Source organism: Seriola aureovittata, chromosome 4 (genome assembly GCF_021018895.1).
Source record: "Seriola aureovittata isolate HTS-2021-v1 ecotype China chromosome 4, ASM2101889v1, whole genome shotgun sequence".
In the NCBI taxonomy this organism is placed as follows: Eukaryota; Metazoa; Chordata; class Actinopteri; order Carangiformes; family Carangidae; genus Seriola; species Seriola aureovittata.
Genome location: NC_079367.1, coordinates 13,847,761 through 13,870,688, shown reverse-complemented (window position 1 = coordinate 13,870,688; position 22,928 = coordinate 13,847,761). Strand labels below are relative to the sequence as shown.

The following is a 22,928-nucleotide window of genomic DNA, read 5'->3' as shown; positions in this document are numbered from 1 at the left end:
TTCCAAGCTTCAAAATTAATCTAAAAATTGTTTAAACTACAAAAGAATTAGGTGAGTCAGTTCCTATAACTATAATTAGTTAAATTAAAATGATAGAGATTTATTCTACACAGGAACAGTTCTACATAATCATAACATTTGTGTGAGTTGTCAGATAAAAATGAGTCACCCTGCAAGACACTTGATGATCAGAGATAATAGTGTGAATGTGAAAACTTGAAAGTCGAAATTGTCTCTTGACTCAGGGCATTAAAGTTCTCTTTCTTCTTGTTGTTGGACAGATGCATGCGCTCAGTTCCAAACTTAACTAGATCGACAGTGACAGCCGTTTGTATTCTTTGTGTGAATATCAACGTGCTGCAGTACAAAGTCCTGACAAACACAGCTCTGTTGTTTTGTAGGGAAGCTCTTGTGTGCAACAGAAAAATTATATACTCTTTCAGTGTTTAAATAAAATTGACAGATGTATAAAAAAAATTATAAAACACAGCAACCTCTTTCAACTTAGAATAGATCACGTTTAAGACATAATCAGCTTTTATAAGCCTCCAATGTCCACAACCAAACTAAAATGTTATACAAGATAAAAGAGCAGGGGGTTTACTGGCCATCAAGGCCTAGTTGTTTGAATAAATGATGACAACTCTTTAGCAACTGGGAATTGTGATTTGTAGTTCTAAAAGTAGATATACAAGATTTACAACATTATTCCCAAGTCATTGGTGGTAGTCTGTGCCTCTGCCAGGTGAAAAGATACTGCTGGGATTTGAACTGGACATATCCTATTTATTAGACAGGCGCTTAAACCAGCTACAGTGCTGCAATGCCATTATTTTAAAGACACATTTTTAGATTGGAGACCACTGTGAATTGATGTGTGGGAAAGATTTAAAAGGAAGAATTTTTAAAAGCATGTCAACTGGTCAAAACCAAAAAGTTTGAATTCAATGAGAATTTTTTAACACTTTAAAGAAAGAGAACTCCGATCATTTCCTGCTAAATTTCCATTGTAATATCCATATAGACATATTTATAACACTTTTCACATGGTTAATTAATACTCACGAACAAACACCACCACTGCAACAAGCACTTTCTACAATGCGTGCAGCTGACTGGGGTTAGTATGCAATGAAGCGGACTCCATGCATCCACAAACAAATACACATAAATATTGAGCTTAATTATTGCTGGGATTCGAACCCAGAATCTCCTGTTGGCTGACAGGTGCTTCAACCAACTAAGCCACAGCGCCTCTTGCAGGGCTGCTGACAAAGATCGCATTCAAAAGAATGGGATGGACGTGACCTTGACCTTTGACCTTTCAACACCAAAATGTAATCAGTTTATCCTTGAGTCCAAATGAACATTTCTGCCAAATCTGAAGAAATTTCCTCAAGGCCTTCCTGATATATTGCTTTCACAAGAATCGTATGTCTATTGACATACAAAGGAGGACGGATGGACAACCTAAAAGACATAATGCCTCTGGCCACCACTGTTGTTGGCGCATAGGCATAAAAAAGCTAGTTTAGATTCCTGTGCCTTTTAAATGGCAGTGATCACAAATAATTGCTCATGATTGGGACGACACAAATGTTACTGTACCTAATCCATTGTAATATAAAATATCACATAAATATTAGTTCACTTATACTGACCTATAGAAAAAGGCACTGCTGGGATTCGAACCCAGGATCTCCTGTTTACTAGACAGGCACTTTAACCAACTAAGCCACAGCGCCTCCGATACTACTCCTGACACATGTTGGATTCACAAAAAAGGGATGGACGTGAGGTCACAGTGACCTTGATGTTTGAAAAAGCTGAAAAATGAAATGAATGTATTTTGTTGAATGATACTTTATTACTTTATTTAATACACTAAGAGACAGCGCCTCCTTCAGTGGTGCTGAAAAAGGTCAGATGAAAGAAAATCCCCTTACCTTTCTTTACATGCATCAATAGCATTGATACAAGCATCCTGCTGCCTTTTGAAAAGGCACTGCTGGGATTCGAACCCAGGATCTCCTGTTTACTAGACAGGCGCTTTAACCAACTAAGCCACAGCGCCTCTTGCAGGGCTGATGACAAAGATTGGATTCAAAAGTATGGGATGGACGTGACCTTGACCTTTGACCTTTCAACACCAAAATGTAATTAGCTCATCCTTGAGTGCAAGTGAACATTTGTGTCAAATCTGAAGAAATTCCTCAAGGCCTTCCTGAGATATTGCGTTCACAAGCATGGTACATCTAAAGACATACAAACATACAGAAGGACGGATGGACAACCTAAAAAACATAATGCCTCTGGCCACCACTGTTGTTAGCGCATAGGCATAGAAAAGCTAGTTTAGATTCCTGTGCCTTTTAAATCGCAGTGATCACAAATGACTGCTTATGATTGGAACTACAGAAATGTTACTGTAGCTAATCCATTGTAATATAAAATATCACATAAATATTAGTTCACTTATACTGACCTATAGAAAAAGGCACTGCTGGGATTCGAACCTAGGATCTCCTGTTTACTAGACAGGCACTTTAACCAACTAAGCCACAGCGCCTCGTGCAGGGCTGCTTACAAAGATCACATTCACAAGAAAGGGATGGACATGACATTGACCTTTGACCTTTCAACAACAAAATGTAATTAGCTCATCCTTGAGTGCAAGTGAACATTTTTGCCAAATCTGAAGAAATTCCTCAAGGCCTTCCTGATATATTGCTTTCACAAGAATGATACGTTAATTGACATACAAACATACAGAAGGACGGATGGACAACCTGCAAACATGATGCCTATGGCCACCACTGTTGTTGGAGCATAGGTATAAGAAAACTAGTTTAGCTTCCTGTGCCTTTTAAAAGGCAGTGATCACAAATGAATGCTAATGACTGGAGCCACACAAATGTTCCCATACCTGATCAACAATTGGTACAACGCTCTATCATCACATTGATATATATACACTTATACTGACCAACAGGAAAGGCACTGCTGGGATTTGAACCCAGGATCTCCTGTTTACTAGACAGGCACTTTAACCAACTAAGCCACAGCGCCTATTGCAAGGCTGCTGACAAAGATCGCATTCAAAAGAATGGGATGGACGTGACCTTGACCTTGACCTTTGACCTTTCAACACCAAAATGTAATCAGTTTATCCTTGAGTGCAAGTGAACATTTGTGCCAAATCTGAAGAAATTCCTCAAGGCCTTCCTGATATATTGCTTTCACAAGAATGGTACGTCTATTGACATACAAACATTCAGAAGGACGGATGGACAACCTAAAAAACATAATGCCTTTGGCCACCACTGTTGTTGGCGCATAGGCATAAAAAAGCTAGTTTAGATTCCTGTGCCTTTTAAATGGCAGTGATATATAAATGACTGCTCATGATTGGAACGACACAAATGTTACTGTAGCTAATCCATTGTAATATACAACAGCAGATCGATATTAGTTCACTTGTACTGACCTATAGAAAAGGCACTGCTGAGATTCGAACCCAGGATCTCCTGTTTACTAGACAGGCGCTTTAACCAACTAAGCCACAGCGCCTACAACACTGCTATTGACACATGCTGGATTCAGAAGAAAGGGATGGTTGGAGGTCACAATGACCTTGACCTTTGAAAAAAAGCTGAAAAATGAAATGAATGTATTTTGTTGAATTATACTTTATTACTTTATTTAATAGACTAAGCCACAGCACCTCCTTCAGCACTGCTGAAAAAGGTTAAATGAAAGAAAATCCCCTCACCTTTCTTTACATGCATCAATAGCACTGATACAAGCATCCTGCTGCCTATAGAAAAGGCACTGCTGGGATTCAAACCCAGGATCTCCTGTTTACTAGACAGGCACTTTAACCAACTAAGCCACAGTGCCTGCTGACATGTATACCGTGCCAATGGAAAACATTATAACTGTGTGCCCAACGGCTTCTTGAGAAACTGGACTCATTTCGAGTTGAGGAAATATTTAGGCTTTACTCTGAAGGAACACACAAAATGTCTTGTAACTTGGAAAGCAATGACAAAAAGTTGAACTGAGTTGATTCTGTAGCAGCAATTGTCTCTAGCATGGATACGAGTCAAGTGAATCAATATATTTAGAAGTATTTAAAATTATTATTATTTAATAATATCAATTTCTTTAATGCCTACACACACAGATTCAACTTTCAATCTCTGGTTCTGTCACCAAAACACACACATACAGTACAAATGCAAATATGAATGCTGGCTCTCCGACACATTCATGTACAACCCCAAATAAGCTTTTTTTGCTTCGGTATGTTAGTACTGCAGTATACTTTTGTAGGGGCCTCTGGAACTCAGGTCATCACCAGTACACACATAGACACACACTGACAAACACACATCCTCTCTGGGATTGTTGGACATGTCTAGGCTTTTCATGCTGCCATGGTTACACTGTGGCATAGACCTCATACATAAACATGGAAACCCAATTACCGGCTAGAAATATTCCACGCCCACTATGCATTTTTGTATGGTGGTGTGTGTTCTTAAGACAGAATGAAAATAAACAGAACAATCATAACAATTGCATGTAACTAAACAATCTGTTGTGTCACTGTAGGAAAGGATATGATTTACTTTATGTGTGACAATTCATGCATCTTCAGACACACAAACTCTGTACCACTGAACCTTGTTTTACCGTCTCTTCATTTGTTCTCCCCACAGTCTATTTCTATCCATCCTTAAAACCTCTCCATACCCTTCCTCCACCTCCACATTTATGTCTCCCTTCCCTTCTTTACTCTTATCTTTTCCTCTTTTGCTTTGTGCACTCAGCTTTCTTGCCCCTTCTTTCTGCACTACTACTTCTATAACCTCTCTCTCTCTCTCTCTCTCTCTACCCCACCACTTTGTCTGCCCATCATGTGTGTAAGTTTGTAAGGGTCCGGTGCACGAGTCAAAAAGCAGTGACAGCATCAGCTGTGTATGAAGACGAATGGAAGAAAGAAATTTTCCCGACTTGCAGATGAGTGTGTGTCTGACAGGAAATACTTAAGTGCTTGAGAGTGGACATTAAGTGTGTACTGTGTGTGTATTTATGTGTTTGTGTGTGTGTGTGTGTGTGTGTGTGTGTGTGTGTGTGTGTGTGTGTGTGTGTGTGCGTTGAGGGCAAAGGGGGCAATGGGTTGAAAGGCAGAGAGAGGGAATGATCAAACATGGGAAAACAGCTGAGATCAATGGTTTACAGGACACAGACTGAGATCAGTCACAACAGGATAAGCAACATGAGTCACAGACAGAGGCGGAGGAGGGTGGTCATGTTTTCACACTGCGTGATCACCACAAGGCATAATAGAGAAGATTCTCTGCAGTATTTGCACTCCAGGATCGAGCTGGCGTTTGGACAAAAACACTTTTATTTAATTTAAGAATAAGGAAAATCGATGAGTTGTGAGCAATAAAATGAAAAGATTGAAATGAATGTTATAATTAAGGAAATCTAAGTTCCCACTACTGTATGTAAATCCTTTAAGCGGCTGTATGCTAGTGTTGAAGGCATTAACTTCAAGCAAACCCATCCCACCAGTTCTCATTTCATAGACACTTGTTAAAGCCTGGGAACCCCCTAGAAAACACTGCTAAATTACTAAACCCTAGAGACTAAGCTTAAACTGCAGAATGGTGTACAGATTTTCCAGATTCTGGTTGTAAAAATTTCAAATATTCGATTTAAATGTGGAAGCTTCTCTTGGTCATTCAGGATGCAATAATCCTAAATCTCCACACACTGCAAGATAAAAAGAAAAAAGTACTTAAGATAAATTTTAGTCACAGCCCTTTGTGGGGCTGCTCTGTTTGGCACAAACGAGAACAGACTCTGCACAGTTTAAAAAAACAGAAGTTATGACTACATCAGGCTTAAAATTGGGGTTGTTAAGCAAGATCCTATCTGATTCAAAAGCCTTATGGTGTGCTTTGACTTCCATGCGGTGGAGGTCAAAGGAAAAGAGAATTCCAGCACCAGATCATTATTATCATGCTGTGACCAAATCAGAAATGGAAACAGGAGCAGAAAGAGTTGACCAACGGCTCCCTCTCAGTCTAAATGAAGGAGTGTGGCCATAACATCACAGCAAACTATTGTTCTGATCAGTTGTGGTTTCTGAAACAGAGAAGTCAGAGAGCTCTTTGTGAGGACACAAAGACATTTCTCAAACAAAAATGCAGTTTGCAGTGAAAGTTGGTAGATGTCACAGTGTGAGATTATAAGGCTTGCATCTGTCACAGAATAAAGCTTCTACACTGACGGACTGCTTAGTGCCCTGCCATGGTTAATTAATCAGAGGAAATTGTATCTGTTCACATTGCTCTGACAGGGACTAAAATTAATTGAGCATAGTGTTTTCTATTATACAAATCCTGAAAATGCTGCTGTGGCACATACTGACAAAAACAGAAACAGAAATACTGTATTACACAACCAAATATAACATCAGTTACGTAGATAAGTCATTCCTCCAAATTCTGTGCCACCTTTACCAAAGTCTGACCATGCTGGTAATGAGAAAATTGGAAGCGCTACATCACTGCCGGATTATTTTTTAGTTACTCAGAACTTAGTTGTTTGTCTGGTCATTTTCCCCACTGACAAAACATTAGATATACTGGAAAATCCTCTCAGTATAACACAGTTCCAAAACAACAGCACCACAAACTACCCTAACCTAAATTAGCTATCTGCTCAGGATGTGACACGTTTAAACATATTATCCTCTAAATAAATAAAGCTTCGGTAGGTAATGGCTGATGGATCACCTTTGTCTCATTTTGTGACAGAAAGAACCCTGTCATCTTAATGCCATCTCAGCCTCTCATCCTCTTGTGGTTTAGAATAATACCAGAAGTTGTCTGTGCTGTCATTTCTCCAATTACAGAGGCTGCCTAATTATATTAGCAGGGTGTGAATCAGCATTGCATTAGCCTGGGTCTTTTGTTTCCAAATGAATCCTTGAATATCTGTTCCTCCTCTTCCTAAATTATGTAGGCTGCAGAGAAAATCATTAATGATAGCATTCTGGGTTCAAATTGGGGAGGCTCATCTAGCTACTCAGCATGGAGACCCATTATGTTTTAATGATATCTGCAGATAATTCCTAGGATTTGGTCAATAAATTTGAGTGAAACACAAATTTCATTTATTCCATGCAAATGTGCTACACAAAACACAGAAGTGGGGAGGGGTGGGGTAAATTCCTAAATCACATTAATTCCCAAATTCTAGGCCAGTCCGGTCCAATCTAGTCCAGGCATTGGCTACTCTCAGCTCATCTCCACAATTAATTATGCTCTATGCAGCGTCCACTCTGCTGTGAAACTCTGCTATTTGACATCACAACCTATCAACAAATTCTCTTGTAGCAGGTTGTGATTTAAAAAAATAAAAAATCAATAAAAAATCATTACAAAAGGGATACACAGTTGTAAAGGCACACCACACCATTTTTGCCACAGTGCATAGTGCCATGATGATGGCCTTTTTGCAATTCAGTTTCATTCACTGATCCAAACCTACAGATACAACCAATATAAGACAATTGCGGTACTTAGAACTGTCACAGCTTCTTTCACAGCAAAAGTGAAAGGTAGGTCAACATTACTAAATGTCTGCAAGGTGAATACAGGTTTGTATGAGACTTGCCTTCTTTTATGGTCAGCACTGGGTGATGTGTGTGTGTATGTGTGTGTGTCTTGCTGTTGAGGCCGACATAAGGGTATGGAGGATTTAGCTGGATTGAGGACACCAAGTTGACTCCCTGAGTCTACCAACCGTCATAGTTTTCTCCTCTCTCTCTCTTTCCCTTATCCTCTCTCCTAAAACTAGTCCAGCTAAAATGCAGTCTCAGAGGATTAAAGACACTGTTCTTTCTCTTCCTTTCTTTATATCTGTCTATCCATTTGGTGCTCTTTCTTTTTTCTTTTATTCTTTACCTTTCACTTCTTTGACAATTGGTCAAAAAAGTAGCTGAATTAACTATAGCTATAGCAACTTGTGTATGTGCGTAAGTGTGACCAGTGTGTGCTTTGATTAAAGCCAGCCTGTGGATTAATTAGGGTAAATAACCTCAGAGCAGCTTTCGAGATTTAAGAGTTAAAATCTACTGTAGGCTTTAAGCTGGAAATTGTAGTCTGTCAACTGTGTATGTTTCATTATATGGCCACACTTTTCTTGTCCTGCAGACTCCAGCTATTTTAAAGATTTAAGTTCATATAAACAATTTCAGAGTTGTAGTTTCAGTCCAATTCCATCAAAAGTGTGTTTTTACAGGGTCAATGAAAATTAATTATTGTAAATGTCCTGCAGTTAGCAGACGGTCTAGATTCCTACTATAGTCCATTCACTGTATGTTTGCAGGCGTAATTATGGCAGTATTTTGACCCTGAACAGGGAAAGGTCAATAATTACATCTTTCTGTGGAAATCACTGCTGCAAAAGTCAGTGGGAGACGTATTTGTTTAAAAGAGGAAGAGTTTTTAGAGTTTTCATTAAGTGTTGGCCTGCTTCCCTATGTAGAACTGTATGGCTTAATGATTCATTGTATATTATTTAAAATTTCTGGGAAAAAAAAAAATGTACATCACAATTTCTTTGTCAAATGTGAAATCTTTAAATATCTGATTTTGCCTGAGCAACAGGTCAAAAATACCCCAAAAATATTTGGTTGACAATGCAGGAGCTGGAACCAGGAGGTGTTCCGCAAAGTTGTTGACAGTTATTTTTCTGTTGATCGACTAATCGATTGATCTTATCGTCAGAAATTCCAGCAATTCCAGTTCAACTATGTCTAAATACATACATACATACATACATACATACATACATACAGGGGCAAAAAAGGAAAAGAATCAATAAATAAAAAGCATTGCCCATTTTCTTGCTCCATATTTCTCATATGGCCAACTTGAAACCTATTTATGTCCACTCAACAGATCAGTCATTTCACTGGTATTAGTGAAAACAGTTGACAGTTTAGCCGGCTGCTGTTCTTTCAGCACCTCATGTACTGTACTGCTGAAAAGACAGCTGGGTGTGACAACAAGTAAACGCCGGTCAGCGTTAGTGTTTACCGCAAAGGCCATCTTGCTTCTGATGTGAATTGCAGATATCCCCCAACCCTTCTGATCTTCCCCAATAAGTCAAATGAGTGCCACATCAGCTAGAGAAAAACTAATAGGCCCTCAGTGTCTTGCTCAAGGACACATCGACAAAGCAGATGCTTGTTGCTGCGGGGGCTTGCGTCCAGGCCTCCCAATCGAAAGGCACTCTCCCTAATCACTGCACCCCCCTGCTGCTCCTGATTTTTTTGACCATGAGAATGTGTCATCAGAAATAATTACAAAACATTAAAGGCTAGAGGAACGCATTGTGAAAACACTGCAGGCAGTGTCTTTTCAACTTTGAGGATGACAAAGTCAACATGGAGATCTTTAACCAGTGGCATGTAGCTCCATCCCTCACTGACTGAAAGAACTAACACATTGTGGTTGCATATGCTTAACTGGCTCTCCCCCTGTCCCACAAGTGAGACCGGGGCCTTGTTCACTCTCCAAAACCCAGCAGCAACAAGGCAATCTGTTCTCAAACAGCTGGAGCTGCCCCCAAGAGTGCAAGCAGGAGAAAGAGAGAGAAGTCTCAGAGAGAGAAAAGGTAGAGATAGCATGAAAATGAGAAACAGGGAGAAAAACAGGGATGGAAGCAGAGAGTATTAGCGAGTTTGCTGTCATAAATAATCAATGCTTAGTCAACACAGAAAATGAGAGCGTGTGAAGGAACCAGGGTTTCCTCCCATTGCCAAATCCAAAAAGGGACAACTGCCAGACTCGCACGTCATGAGTAAACAGAGCAAAGCCAAAATGAAAAAGAGAGCTAGGGAGGCAGATAAAAAAGATAGTCAGAGTAAAAGAGACAGAAAAAAAATGGAACTGAGGGAGAAGGAAAAGATGACAGACAGAGATACGGATTGAAATTTGGAAAATAAGAAAGAGAGGAAGAAAGAAATGAAGGAGTTGGAGAGCAGGAAGAGGGCAGCAGGAAATTCCTTCGTCATTTTCCCGACCCTTTGTCCTTCTCAAAAAACTGAAATATGACAATACCCCTCCTCCTTTTTTTTCACTCTCATGCCACTCCTCCCTCACTCATTTGTTGTTTCTCTCTCTCTTTTTGTGCATGGCTGTGTTCATGTGAGTTTGCGGTCAGCAATGATGACTAGATTTCAGATCATTTGGCAGTTGGTCAGCGCATTCCTCAGTTCTTTTGCAGTGGACGAGATCAAGATTGTGTCAGTACAAGCATGTGACCAAGAGACTCATACCTCATGTCTTCCAGCAGGTCACATTCGGTCTGGTGTTTAAAGTGCAGTCTTGTCATCTGATCCGTGTGTGTGTTTTTCAGCTCCTGTGTCACTTTGACCTGGACGAAACGAAAAGATATGTCAAGTAAAGAATTTGTCATTTATTCATCTTTGCTCTGCAGACATGTCATTTATCTCCTGGCTCACATTCACCTACATAAAACCCAACACAACAATAAATCATCTCTCCTTCAGTATTGATATAATCATAAAATATCAATAATGAGATATGAAAATACATATCATCTGTGATTTTGGTTATCAGTAGAGCTTTTCCTTTTCCTTTCCATAGAGGAGCTCAAAGAAAGATGAATGCCTCTACCTGTCTGAAAATCATATACACATTAACAATTAATAATGATTTTTTTTTCACTGGCCATATCAACCAACCCCAGTTAGATTAAATGGTGCATGAAATCACCAAAAGTCACACACCAATGTCACAAATGCAGCAACATTATCCAACAGGACTGCAACTAACGATTATTTTCTTTATCAAATAATCTGTTGATTATTTTTTGGAATCATTGTTTAGTCTATGGAATATCAAATTTATAATAGTAACCTTGGACTCTCAAAGGTTCTGGACTGGAGCCCAAGGTGAAAACTTAAAATGTCTTGTTTCAGTCCCAAACCAAAGATATTCCATTTAAAGTCCCCATATTTTACACTTTTCCAGTGTTTTATTTGAAGTTTTGATGTCGATAAGAAGTTTTATTTGTGGTTTTAAGTACCAGAAACCATCTCAAGTTTTACACCTCCTCTCTCAGGCTTCCCTCTGGAGATCTAGTAAGAACAGGTTGGCGAGCCAATCAGAAAGATTGACTTCTTTCTGAGTGATCGGATAAAAATATTGCAAAGTTCAGGTAAACACTCGGAGAACCCGAATCCTGCAAGGTTGGATGGTGGGTCCAGGTGGGCCGGGCTAGGGGCATGCGGTGACTGCTTTGTTGTGACATCATAAAGTTACTTAAGTCCTTGTTTTAAGGCACAGTCTCTGAATGCAGGCTGTGTGCATTTCTCTGTGGACTGAACATTTTGATACTTTCACAGTATTAGTGTAGAACCTAGACCTGCTTTATAATGAGAAAAGAAACTGTACTTCCATCCCCCAGTTAAGTTCACTGAATGCACAATGCAAAACATTAAAGACATTCTTTCGTCATATGCACTGATAAGGTAAATACAGATAAAAATCATTATTGCTTTCTGATTTTCATGATTAAATCAGTATCTGCCACATCTGATAGACAACATCAGAGAAGGATTTTTATTTTAGCTATGAATGGGTGGATTGTACAAAAGGGGCTAACTCAAGTTTGGATTGTTATGTACTTTAGTTATATCTTCTCAGGAACCAAAAAAAAAAATTTCAGCTCCTGAGTCACTGTGGCCTACATACACAGACACACAAACATTTTAACCCCCTATCAATCTACCTGTCATCTATCTTGAGTGTGCTCAGCTCTAGAGTACCTGAGAGGAACACACACATACACACTCCCATCAGTAATCCGTCAATGTTAACAATCAGCATCAGGGTTATGTCAGTCCTTTGGAGAAGCTGGCTGGAGGAGGCATTTTGCAGCGAAAGGTGACTGAGTCTATGGGCGTTAGGAAAAGATACAAACTATATCACTTCATACACAAATATACATTTGGGTGGTCAGACCAGGGGCTGTAACCTGCATTCATTCACAGTCTTGTACAAAAACAGACAAAGAGCTCACCCTTAATAAGAACACAAACAAGCATACACACACACACACACACACACACACATAGACACCTCCTGCCAACATGCACAGAGTCACTGTGAAGGTCATTGTGTATTGTCGGGTAAATTCCATCAGCTATTCATCAGAGTAACAGTGGGCAAATTCATGACTGTTCTGTTCAGACAAAACAATCAACAACATAACGTGCACAAAACTGGCACACGCACACACACACACAAACACAGACACACACACCAACACACACTGCAGAGCTCCTTTCTTTCATGTGCTGTGTCTTTGAAGATAAGGAGGGAGTGGTTCATTACATTATCGGGGCAAAATGACTTCACTCGATTTCACCTTCTATCACTCATAGGAAACCACAGGGAGAGAGGGAGAGAAGGGGAAGGGCAAAAGGGTGATGGGGAGACAAAGTGAGAGGAAGAGCGGTTGAGGAGAGGTTATGTATGAGAGAAGGGGGAAGAATGTGAAGTGTGAGTTAGAGTAAGGAGGGAGAGAAAAGAAGATGGCGAGACTGAGAAAGACAGACAGTCAGTGACAGGAAGAAGACGAATGCGACAGTGAAAAAGATTGGACATAGAGAAGTTAATTATGAGGCACAGTGGAAGAGAAATTCTGTATGTTAGAGTTCATGTTGAAGGAAAAGGGTAGAGCTGCTGTAGTGATAGCTGATGCAGCAGGTAGCTCTATAATACTGCTAAGAAAGTGGAGCCTAACCTAAACAGCAATATGCATATTTTATGGTTTTGATGTAAATATCCCACCTGTAATGTGTGTGTACGTATGCCTGAGAGAAGAATAACGATTAACTGAGATTAAGTGATGACAGGAAATCTATATCAAGATAAATTATGAGATTCACCCAAACAATATATGTACATTATTACATGTATGTCCTTGGTATTTCATGTTGGTTGACATCTGATATGTGCATCCTGTTAAGTTACAGCATGACAAGTTAAAGATACTGGTTGGTTGAACTTGTAGTGAGATGTCACTGTCGACAATGTCAGTTTAAAGTGTTTTGTTGTTGTGTCTTCCCATCATCCCAGGATGTGTCTGAAAATGCAAAGTATAAAGAGGAAATAACTGATAGATGAATATATACTATTATTATATCTAAAAAATAATATTTATGTGACAACATTTTGCCTTTTTTCAACCTCCTCAGCACCTATCTTTAATTTCAGCTGCATAAAACAAATATATTAGAATCGGCTGTATGTGTAATGCTGGCAGAGAAATTATTAGTATCCAGCAGCCAAATCCTGATACACTGTCTGTGGTGCTGTGAGCCGAGTATACTGAGTGTTCCAGCCACATTGGCAGGGGGTAACACGTCAGTATTTTACCTTTTCTGTTTTATTCTCGTAAGTATATTCACTGCAAACTGAATTGGAAAAACACTGACAGCTGACAAATGAGATATAACAAAATTAATATGACTTTAATGGTGCGCTTGCTCACACACAGTGCAACATGACAACCATAGTGGTCTCCACAGCCTCTATAATGAAAGGACCTGTTTCTGTGTGTGTGTGTGTGTTTTACAAACATGACATGACATGTTCAAGGCCAGTCTGTGTCTAGAAACCCAGAGCATAAATGGCACTGGGGGAATATGTGGTAATTAAGAGAAAACTGCACAGAGGTTCACAGCAGGGTAATTGGCTCTCATGCATCTATTTCAGGACAACACACACACACTCATAGAAACCAATGGACCAGCAACTTCCAACACACACACTCGCACACACTGGGTACCAAGCTATAGGAGACTGTGGTCTTCTCTCAGCCCATACAGAATCAATAACCAGCATGCCTTCTCTTTCTGTGCGTGTTAGCTGCTTTTGTCAGCTCAGCCTCTGATGTGAACTCGGATGTATTGAAGGTCTTCCCTTGAGACAAGAAGCATCACAACGTTGAAAGACGACAGCTTTTGTTATGCTGTCTAAGGGACTGTTGTCACAGCTTCGTGATATATAAATGAGCAAAATAACATCGACGCTACACTAAATTGACATTTAATCGTGGACTGTATTAATTGCTGCAACGATATTAGCTATAATGTTAATGCCATAAGTTAACATGCAAATGGTATTTTCTTTTTCGTTTAAAGTTATGTCTACTACAGGACATATTAAAAGGGAAACCGAAATATCCTAATTACTTACGAATATGTTCCGATGCTTTGTATGAAACGCTTCATGTTAGCCCACCTAGCGTTTTCTAGCTAACGTTATTTGACGTTTGACGGTTCACGGTACAACGGCTGGACAGATGCATATTAATGTCACTAGGTTACTACCTAACCTAGCTAGCAAATGCTGCTAATGTTGGCTAGCAAATGTCTTTCCCCCCACTTTAATTTACTAAAGCCTTCAGCATCAGACGCTGTTCGTGTGGTTAGTAAAACACAATATCCGCATGTAAGATTACTACACAGTTATCTGTCATTGTCTGTACAGCCCAGCTTAGACATAACGGACTCTGGAAATCACTCACCTTCCTCGGCGGCGGCTGCATTTTGGAGTATTGACATGAATGGTATTTCCCTTGTGAGATGTATTGTAATTCCAAGAGGAAATCCAAATCAGTGTGGGGCTAATATTGTGTTTCCTCAAACAAAAATCCTCCCCTCCAGACGACAGGGAGGAAAGACGGGAGTTAGATTTGTACTCCGGCGGCCATGATTGATGATAAATGGCTAGTTTATACAGAGCAGAAACTGACGCTACGAGGAGAGACTGAACACACTTGTATTGGTTACTGCCACTACTAGAGCACTAGTGTGTACTGTACTGTGTTGTGGAGCAGGGGAGCAAACAGGCGGAGAAGAAAAAGCCGAGGGAAGGGATGGGGTGGTATTAATGGGGTTCCCCTTCAGCAACTAAGGCCAACAGCGCCCCAATGTGGCAAAGATCGGGATAGCACCTCGTCTGTGCTCAAAAACATCAGGAGCAGAGAGACATCCTTTTTGTTCTGCCTTTTTCTCGACAGTAACCCTGATGAACACGTATTCAGAACAGTTTCGAACCAAAGAGCTAAAAGGATAGTAAATTAAACCTGGGGCCATTAACCACTATGCATCAATGTTTTCCCGCGTTGCCTCAGCTTGCTGAAGGAGAAAAGGCAAAAACCTGACACTGGCAGGAGGAGGCTGCGTCCTGCAGACCTGCATAGCAACAAGAAACCGCAGTCGATCAAAGAAAAATCGATCATGGAGTAAGACAAAAAATAGAATTTAAAACCGAAATAGACCGGGGAAATGGAAACAAACAAAATACACCTCTCCTTTCTCAAATGCGGATTGTTTTAAAAAATAATAATAATTACAAAAAATATTATTTTTAGGCTTCAGCTCAAATGATGATATCAAACATCAATAAAAATAAAGATTTATAAATTTAAATGACTGATTTATAATGTATCCTGCTATTATTAATTAGACAATTGTGTACTTTTCAAAAATCTGTGGGGTATCAGGGAGTAGACCAAAAATAGGGTCACTGGGTTCATTGGAAGTGGGTGCTGAGTGAACAATTAAAGGAATACATTACAATGGAGGGTGTCTGAAACCCTTGTAATGAGTTGGCAGCAGCAGCAGCTGGTTGTATACAGTGAGCAAATTTTGTATGTTGAGTGTGGTTGCTCATGGTTTAAAATTAATCAGGTATTAAAATATTTGTGTTGTGGGATGTGTCAGTATAATGAGAGATCATTATACTTGGGTGACCAGTGTAATATAGGAATTTAAATAAACCTCTCAAGGTTAAAATGTACTTGTTACTGATGGGAGAAATGCAATCAATGTTATTGTTGCTCAGAAATACAAGTGCTCACACTGCTGGTGCCAGACTACAGCTGATTGTTATATAGTGGGCAAGTTTCAAAGCAGTAATGTCTTACACAAACAAGTGAGTGGTAATAATACAGTTTTTGACCCCCCCACCCCCAGAAGCATGAAATTTGGCCAGACAGATTGAAGTAGCTGGTAGGGCAAGTATTTTACTTCATGCCTCCTACGTGCTATAGCCAAGGTTAAGGTTAAGGGCTGTGTAATCATTAATACACAAAGTTTCTGGAGCAGGTAAGCCATTAAGTATTCTTTCTCACCTTTCTTCTCAGTATAACACTTTAAAATAACGCACGCATATTGCAATACATGCACGCACCCACACACACACGCACACACACGCACACACACACACACACACACATTCAGAGAAAACAAATGTATCTCTTCACGCCCACACTCATAACTTTCTGCCAGCAGCACAGAAGAAAATGGCTGTCAGTCATTGTTGGATCATATTGTTTTTGTTAGGATCCTGCCAGGATGCTTATGGTTCATGATTTCTCTTATGATTTGACATAGGAGCATCTGTATTCCTTTGGCCAAACAGAGGTAAGATTTTTTTTTTTACAGTGAAGTGCTCATAAGTACTAAATGCATCATACATGGCTTGTCTCAATTCAGGAGCTCTATGTTTGTGTGGAACGCAATAATTTGCAGGTTAGACATTCTATGTATATTGTTTAATTGTTTGTTTTTGTTTTTTCATATTGAATCTCAGTATGCATATCAGGCCCACTGTATCTTGTTGCAGATACAAACTATAAATATATATTTTTTGATTGCATGGCAGGAATATTAAATATAATATTCTTTGCTTGCAAAATCTTTATGCTAATAGCTGTGTGTTATTTGCACTAATATTTACCTGTCCTCAAAAGGCATTTTCTCTCTGATAGAATAAATGGTAGAATAAATGAATAAATTAATTAATTAATAGTCAATTACAATAAGAATTTGTTTTAATCCCCCTGCTTTATTAAAAGATAGATTACAAAGAAAAGTAATTGTTGATAAATATGTAGGCCTGAACATATCACAGTAATGATTACATTCATTAGTCTATGTGGGATTTAATAAAAGCACCACTATGTTTTTTTCTACTATAAGAATAGTAAGAATAATGTCTTTCTGAGTTTACGAAACAAAAAAAAGAATCATTTGAACACGTTAAGCTGGTGACAGACTCTTTTTGCTCACTGTCCATTTGACTAACAGATTGTCGAATGGACAGTGAGCCTCAGGCCCAACTGCTCACATACAGTAGTCCTATACAGGCTACAGCTTGTCAGACAAGCACACACCTCAAGAGGCTTTACACTCACTCAAGTATCTGACTTAGGCATTCAGCCATAAACAGCACCAGATACACTCTGTACCAACTCGACTCGAAAGAATGAGGATACATTACACAGGATGGTCAACTCAGAGCAGTCTTTGAAAAGAAATAGCACTCATACAGTGTAAGTAATTTCAATTCTTCTAAAGGTTTTGCCTTTGTGGATGGGTGCTTTTTAGTATATTTCTTGGGATACCACAGGAATATTTGTTGAACAAAAAGTAAGACCAATTACATTATTGCTGAAAAGTCAGTAGTGCTCAGCATGCTCAGCATGCACACAGCAAGTCAGGAGTATTTGTGGGGACTACAAAAGGGGCCACACTGTCTGAGGTCTGGTATCTGTTAAATTCAACCCGGGGCTGTTTTGAGGAGAAAAAAGGAGTAAGCGAAGGGTACAGAGCGAGCAAGAGGCAATGTTTTTGATAAAGATAAAATAATGTCAGAGAAAGTGCCGTAGGTTAACTCGTCTGTAAACTGAGAAACCAGTAAGTCTGGCATCATACTGTCTAATTTGCATGTAAAGTTGTAAAGGCGTCATTTGTGTGAAGTTACCTGACAGGTTTAAACATGAGTTTGCGGGTAAACAGATTTACAGATGAGTAGAAAAATGGACTTAGGTTAAGATATGGAGCATGCATGCCAGTGAGTAACACACGGAGAAAGATTTGAACAGGGTTTCAAAACAGGGTCTGGTTTGAGTTAAAAAGTTACTCCTCTGTCTCTCCTTCTCACTGTCCCGAGGTTTTGGAAACTTTGACATGCCGTGCCAGAATGAGTGCTGTTTTTCTGCGTGAGAACACAGCTGCACTAAAAGTTTTGTAGAAAAAAGTTGTCGCCACACAAGTCTGCACAAATGTGAGTGTTCTGCAGCTCAGATGTGTTAAAAAACTTATGTTTTTATTTTCGTTTGGAGGGGAGGAAAAAAATACAATAGGCTTGGCATGTGTCATTAGTTAAACCTGCTGGGCCAGGTGGTTGAACAGCACAACTTGTTATAGACATAGAGCACATACTTGTCTCCGTATCATAAACATAAAAGCCACATCTTGCTTTAATTGTATACTTACTTACACTCTGATTCATGTATGCAGCCAGAAAAGTTGTTTAGGACCACCACTCTGTACATTCATACAAAAGAAAACATCTAATAATAGAACCACAAGATCGGCTTTAAGTGGTGACTGTGTAGTCCCTCATAGGTCGACTACTTTTGGTCAGTTATGTTTCTCTGTGAGAGCCTCTAAGTTATGGAACATATTGCCAGCAGAGATAAGAAATTGCACTTCCTATTTTAAATTTAGCCACGATGTTAAGGACTGGCTCTTAAGCGGTCAGACATGTGAACACTCTTAAATGATATCATGCTAACTTGTTGTTGTTTGATATATGTTGTTTTTATATCTCTTTTATGTATCTTTTTAATATGTGTTATTTATTAATCTGACTGATGAACATCTGGTCAATATGTGGTTTTTAGACATCCTGCCAGAGGACTGCAGTTGAAAATTAGCCTGTTGGCTAACACTGGCATATTTACAGAAAGGTTCATTAATGTGCACTGTCCTTTTCAAATAAATAAATAAATGAAATGAAATGAAGGATAGCCTATTATAATTAGATATGCTTTAACTTTTAAAATATGCCTTAATATCCTCTCAATTTCTCACAATTATCTCATTTACTCAACCACCCACTCAGAAAGAAAACGGGGGATTCAAAGAAGTCAGCATTAAAAAGATTTGCTTTGTATGAAATGTACAATGGCGTTAAAATGCCATGACTCAAGCTACAAGCGGGATTGTGTAAATTTGATTGTGAAATCACACTGGGTTAGTCAATTATACTAGAGCACAACATGACTTATACAGGACTGTGCTGCTGAGACATGCCAAAGTGAATGACTTGGGGCATCCTAAAATGTAATCTATGTTGATTTCACTTTCTTACTGTTGCTTCTGTCTCCACACTCTCTATTTCTGAATGGATGGTAACCTCTACATAGTTGTGGCTTACCAAATGCATGTGGTTCAAATGCTGGACATTGGAACAAATGGTATGATATAACATTGCATTGAATTTCATAATCCTAAACTTTGTTCTTATCTTTCCCCCAGGTGTTCCCACAATCAAGATGGCTAGCTTTGCCAACGACAACACTAACCAAAGCAATCGCAGTGCCTTCTACTGTGAATTTAATGAAGATTTTAAATATATTCTCCTTCCTGTCAGCTATGCCCTGGTCTTTGTGATTGGCCTGGCGCTGAACGCTACAGCGTTGTATGTGATCGTGTTCCGCACAAAGCGCTGGAAGCCATCCACTATCTACATGTTCAACCTGACGATGTGTGACACACTCTACATCTTCACTCTGCCCTTCCTCGTCTATTACTATGCTGATGAGAACGACTGGCCCTTCAGCGAGCCATTCTGCAAGCTTATACGGTTCCTGTTTTATGCCAATTTATATGGTACAGTTTTGACATGGTACAGACCCAACATCTCACAGTTATGGCAGTATGACCACAGGACGATTTGATATGATACAATATAGTACAATGGAGAATATGAGATATTAGACAATACGATACGATATGATACGAAATGCTACGATACAGTACAATACACTACAATACGTTGACATACCATATGACACTAGGCTGCAATATGTAACAATTCAGGACAATGTAGAACTAAGCAATACAATACAATATAATGGATATAAAACTGTCAAAGAGCAGCAGGGTATTATGAAATAAGATATAATACAATAAGAAGATATTATGGTGCAATATGATACATACTATGCAAATTGATACGATGCTACGATATGATACACTGTATTATGGTGTGACATGATATATAGTATGCCATAGATTCCATTAGGCGTACATTTATTTGACCTGACAACACAATGAGACACAAGGGGACACTCCACAACACATTATGTTATGAAACAATACAATTTGATAAACAGGTGGTAAAATAAAACAAATTCAACACAATTTACAACAATAGTTAATCATAAACTCACTCTGGTAGGTTCCATACTGTTCCTGTGCTGTATCAGTCTGCATCGGTTTGTTGGCATCTGCTATCCAGTCCGCTCCCTGTACTGGGTCAGCGCTCGTCGGGCCAGGCTGGTGTCTCTGGCAGTGTGGGCCATTGTTTTATTCTGCCAGGCACCTGTTCTCTACTTCTCAAGAACTAGGTGATTCAAATTTGTATAATTGTCTTCTTTCGTTCCTTCATTTCCCCCTTACTTTCTGCTGAAAGTGTGTTAAACTGTGCACTATTGATTTTTGTGGCACACCAATTTTGCCAAGTGTCTTATCTTAGGGTGCCTTAATGGCACACGAATGAACGATCACCCTGCTGGCTAATAAGTTTACATTTTATCTCCTTTCTTTCAACTCTCCTATCTTCTTCTATGGTTCAGTGCCAAACGAGGTAGCAATTGCATTTAATTATCTGAAACTACTGTAATGTGTTATCTCCTTTGCCAGGGACATGGACACTGAGCGGATCTGCTACGACACCACCAGCCCAGAGCTCTTTGATGACTTCCTGGTATACAGCTCAGTTGTGTCAGTGCTCATGTTCGCCCTGCCCTTCATGGTGGTGATGGTGTGCTATGGCCTCATGGTGCGGAAGCTTCTAGAGCCTAGCTGTGGATCTGAAGGGGGAGTTGAAGGTGAGAGGGGAGGCCTGGCAGCACGACGATCCAAGCAGAAGTCAGTGAAGATGATTATCATCGTGCTGGCAATGTTCATGCTCTGCTTCCTCCCTTTCCACCTCACTCGGAGTCTTTACTACTCTTTCAGATACCTAAGGCAGGTCAATCCAGCCCAGGTGAGGACAAACACATTTTCTTTTATAATAAATGTGTTACAATGGCTTTAAAAGCAGTGTGTCACATTTTTATATGTTCATCAGGTCAGCTGTAATTTGCTGGAGGCCTCCAGTATTGCCTACAAGGTCACTCGACCTTTTGCCAGTGCCAACAGCTGTGTGGACCCCATCCTTTATTTCCTGGCTGGGCAGGACGTCCGCAGTAACCTCACCAAGAAGAGAAAGTCATCCACATCAAAATCCAAAAGCGCGAGCGAGTGCTTGACTACACACCTCTGATCCAATACCTGAAACTATCTTGGTAAAAATAGAAAAGGTTGTGGGGGCTGTACTTATTGTCAAGTTTCCTCTGTGACACTCAACAACTGCCTCAGGGCACTTTTCAATGTACAAATGCCAGTTGTGTGTTTAGCAAGCAGAGGACGTCTGACTTCTCTAAGACGAAGTAAGTGTGTTTCCGAGACATAATTAAACCTTCCATATTGTTCTTTAAGCAAATGAAAGTGTTTTTTTTCTTTCTTTTTTGTTTCATTTATGAAGACATACACAAAAATTAATGTGCATAGTATTTATTTAGAAATGTCACTGCAAGTAAATAAAAACCAGGGAAACACTTTTTGAATTTTAAACACAGTCAAGTGCACTGTACTGAGATCTCTGTCTTTAGGCAGTTGAAATGCATCTGTTTGAACAGACGAAAAACATAGACAACACAGTTATGATGACAAAAGATTATAAATATTCATCTGAAACCTGCTGTGCATTCATGACTTAAAGCAATGAAAGGATTGAAAGATAATGTTAATGGTAATGTTTCAAAAGCTATAACGTATTGAGAGAACTAAAGAACATGGTGCTGTGGTTTTGTAAAATTTTTGACTGGACAGCTGCTGCACGTAATGTTTGTACAGGAGCAAGTTTTCCTCAGCTCACCTTCCTCTGACAAAGTGTCTGTGTTCCCTCTCTGTTTGGTCACTTTTAAGGCTTGTTTTGAATGTACTGGAGTGGTGTGTGTGTGTGTGTGTGTGTGTGTGTGTGTGTGTGTGTGTGTGTGTGTGTGTGTGTGTGTGTGTGTGTGTAAGTAAAAATCATGTTGTAATAAATATGTACAAATTTTGACAATATGGTTGTGGTGGAACTTTTTTTCTTATTTGTAACATGTACTACACAGGACTTCTAATAATCTAATTAGTGTGAAGCCAGATTCTTGCATAATAGCCATGAGTATTACTATCATTCTAAAAGACATTTTCTTGGGAAAGCAGTTAGCTTTTACTTTCTTTAATGTCACTGTATTTATTTACTTGTCTCTGATGGTTAGAACAGTGCAGCTCCTGAGAAGTGGTATTTGAAACCAGAGCAGTTAGCTGTGAGGTCAGCCTATCGGTTATGAGTCTGGAAAGTAGTACCCATATTTTGTGGGAAGAGCAACCCCAGGTGTAGTCTAGCCGAGCCTCTTGCTAATCTCATTTGCACTAGCTACACATGATTTACATCACCAGCGGTCCTTTAATTGAATAAACACCAGACCACCACTAGGGGGAGATACTGCCTAACAAACAAGACAGGCTATTGCTATTTATGCTTTAGGAGTTTCAACTCATTTTTGACCGCACATTCTCTCTCTCACACACACACACACACACACACACCCCAATTACACACACCCATAACTCACACACTGACAACAACAGCAAACAAACAATAGAAAGCCACGACTCTATGTCAACAGCA

General features: G+C 39.5%; 2 protein-coding genes and 6 non-coding genes across 11 annotated transcripts in view; 1 reads left to right on the top strand and 7 right to left on the bottom strand.

Annotated features, from left to right (window-relative positions):
* LOC130167812 (F-BAR and double SH3 domains protein 2-like) overlaps positions 1–15,215 on the bottom strand; it is a 65,344-nt gene extending 50,129 nt beyond the window's left edge. For 2 of the 4 annotated variants that reach the window (XM_056374309.1, XM_056374308.1), the window contains exons 1-2: positions 14,653–15,214; positions 10,370–10,467 (exon numbers count right to left, since the gene is read on the bottom strand). In XM_056374309.1, the coding sequence (XP_056230284.1) occupies positions 10,370–10,467; positions 14,653–14,673 (119 nt within the window). In that variant the 5' untranslated portion in view covers positions 14,674–15,214. Of the gene's footprint in view, positions 1–10,369; positions 10,468–14,652 lie in introns of all 4 variants that reach the window. The other 2 variants (XM_056374306.1, XM_056374310.1) reach the window with 2 other exon arrangements.
* trnat-agu (transfer RNA threonine (anticodon AGU)) lies at positions 1,672–1,745 on the bottom strand. The gene has a single exon. It is a non-coding gene; the product is annotated as a tRNA-Thr (tRNA).
* Positions 2,001–2,074, bottom strand: trnat-agu (transfer RNA threonine (anticodon AGU)). The gene has a single exon. It is a non-coding gene; the product is annotated as a tRNA-Thr (tRNA).
* trnat-agu (transfer RNA threonine (anticodon AGU)) lies at positions 2,496–2,569 on the bottom strand. The gene has a single exon. It is a non-coding gene; the product is annotated as a tRNA-Thr (tRNA).
* Positions 2,996–3,069, bottom strand: trnat-agu (transfer RNA threonine (anticodon AGU)). The gene has a single exon. It is a non-coding gene; the product is annotated as a tRNA-Thr (tRNA).
* On the bottom strand, positions 3,497–3,570 carry trnat-agu (transfer RNA threonine (anticodon AGU)). Its single transcript has one exon. It is a non-coding gene; the product is annotated as a tRNA-Thr (tRNA).
* trnat-agu (transfer RNA threonine (anticodon AGU)) lies at positions 3,827–3,900 on the bottom strand. The gene has a single exon. It is a non-coding gene; the product is annotated as a tRNA-Thr (tRNA).
* A 2,105-nt stretch (positions 15,216–17,320) lies between the features above and the next one.
* LOC130168007 (P2Y purinoceptor 2-like) lies at positions 17,321–22,193 on the top strand. Its single transcript, XM_056374566.1, has 5 exons — positions 17,321–17,466; positions 19,460–19,813; positions 20,385–20,553; positions 20,849–21,194; positions 21,279–22,193. Exons 2-5 carry the CDS (start codon positions 19,477–19,479, stop codon positions 21,471–21,473), a joined length of 1,047 nt encoding a protein of 348 aa, XP_056230541.1. The 5' UTR covers positions 17,321–17,466; positions 19,460–19,476; the 3' UTR covers positions 21,474–22,193.
* The last annotated feature ends 735 nt before the right edge of the window (positions 22,194–22,928 follow it).

Excerpts from the sequence above, each read along its gene's own strand:
- LOC130168007 (XM_056374566.1), top strand. The coding sequence starts at position 19,477 with ATGGCTAGCTTTGCCAACGACAACACTAACCAAAGCAATCGCAGTGCC. Across the intron at positions 19,814-20,384 it reads GTTTTATGCCAATTTATATG|GTTCCATACTGTTCCTGTGC; the intron begins GTACAGTTTTGA and ends TCACTCTGGTAG. Across the intron at positions 21,195-21,278 it reads GGCAGGTCAATCCAGCCCAG|GTCAGCTGTAATTTGCTGGA; the intron begins GTGAGGACAAAC and ends TATGTTCATCAG.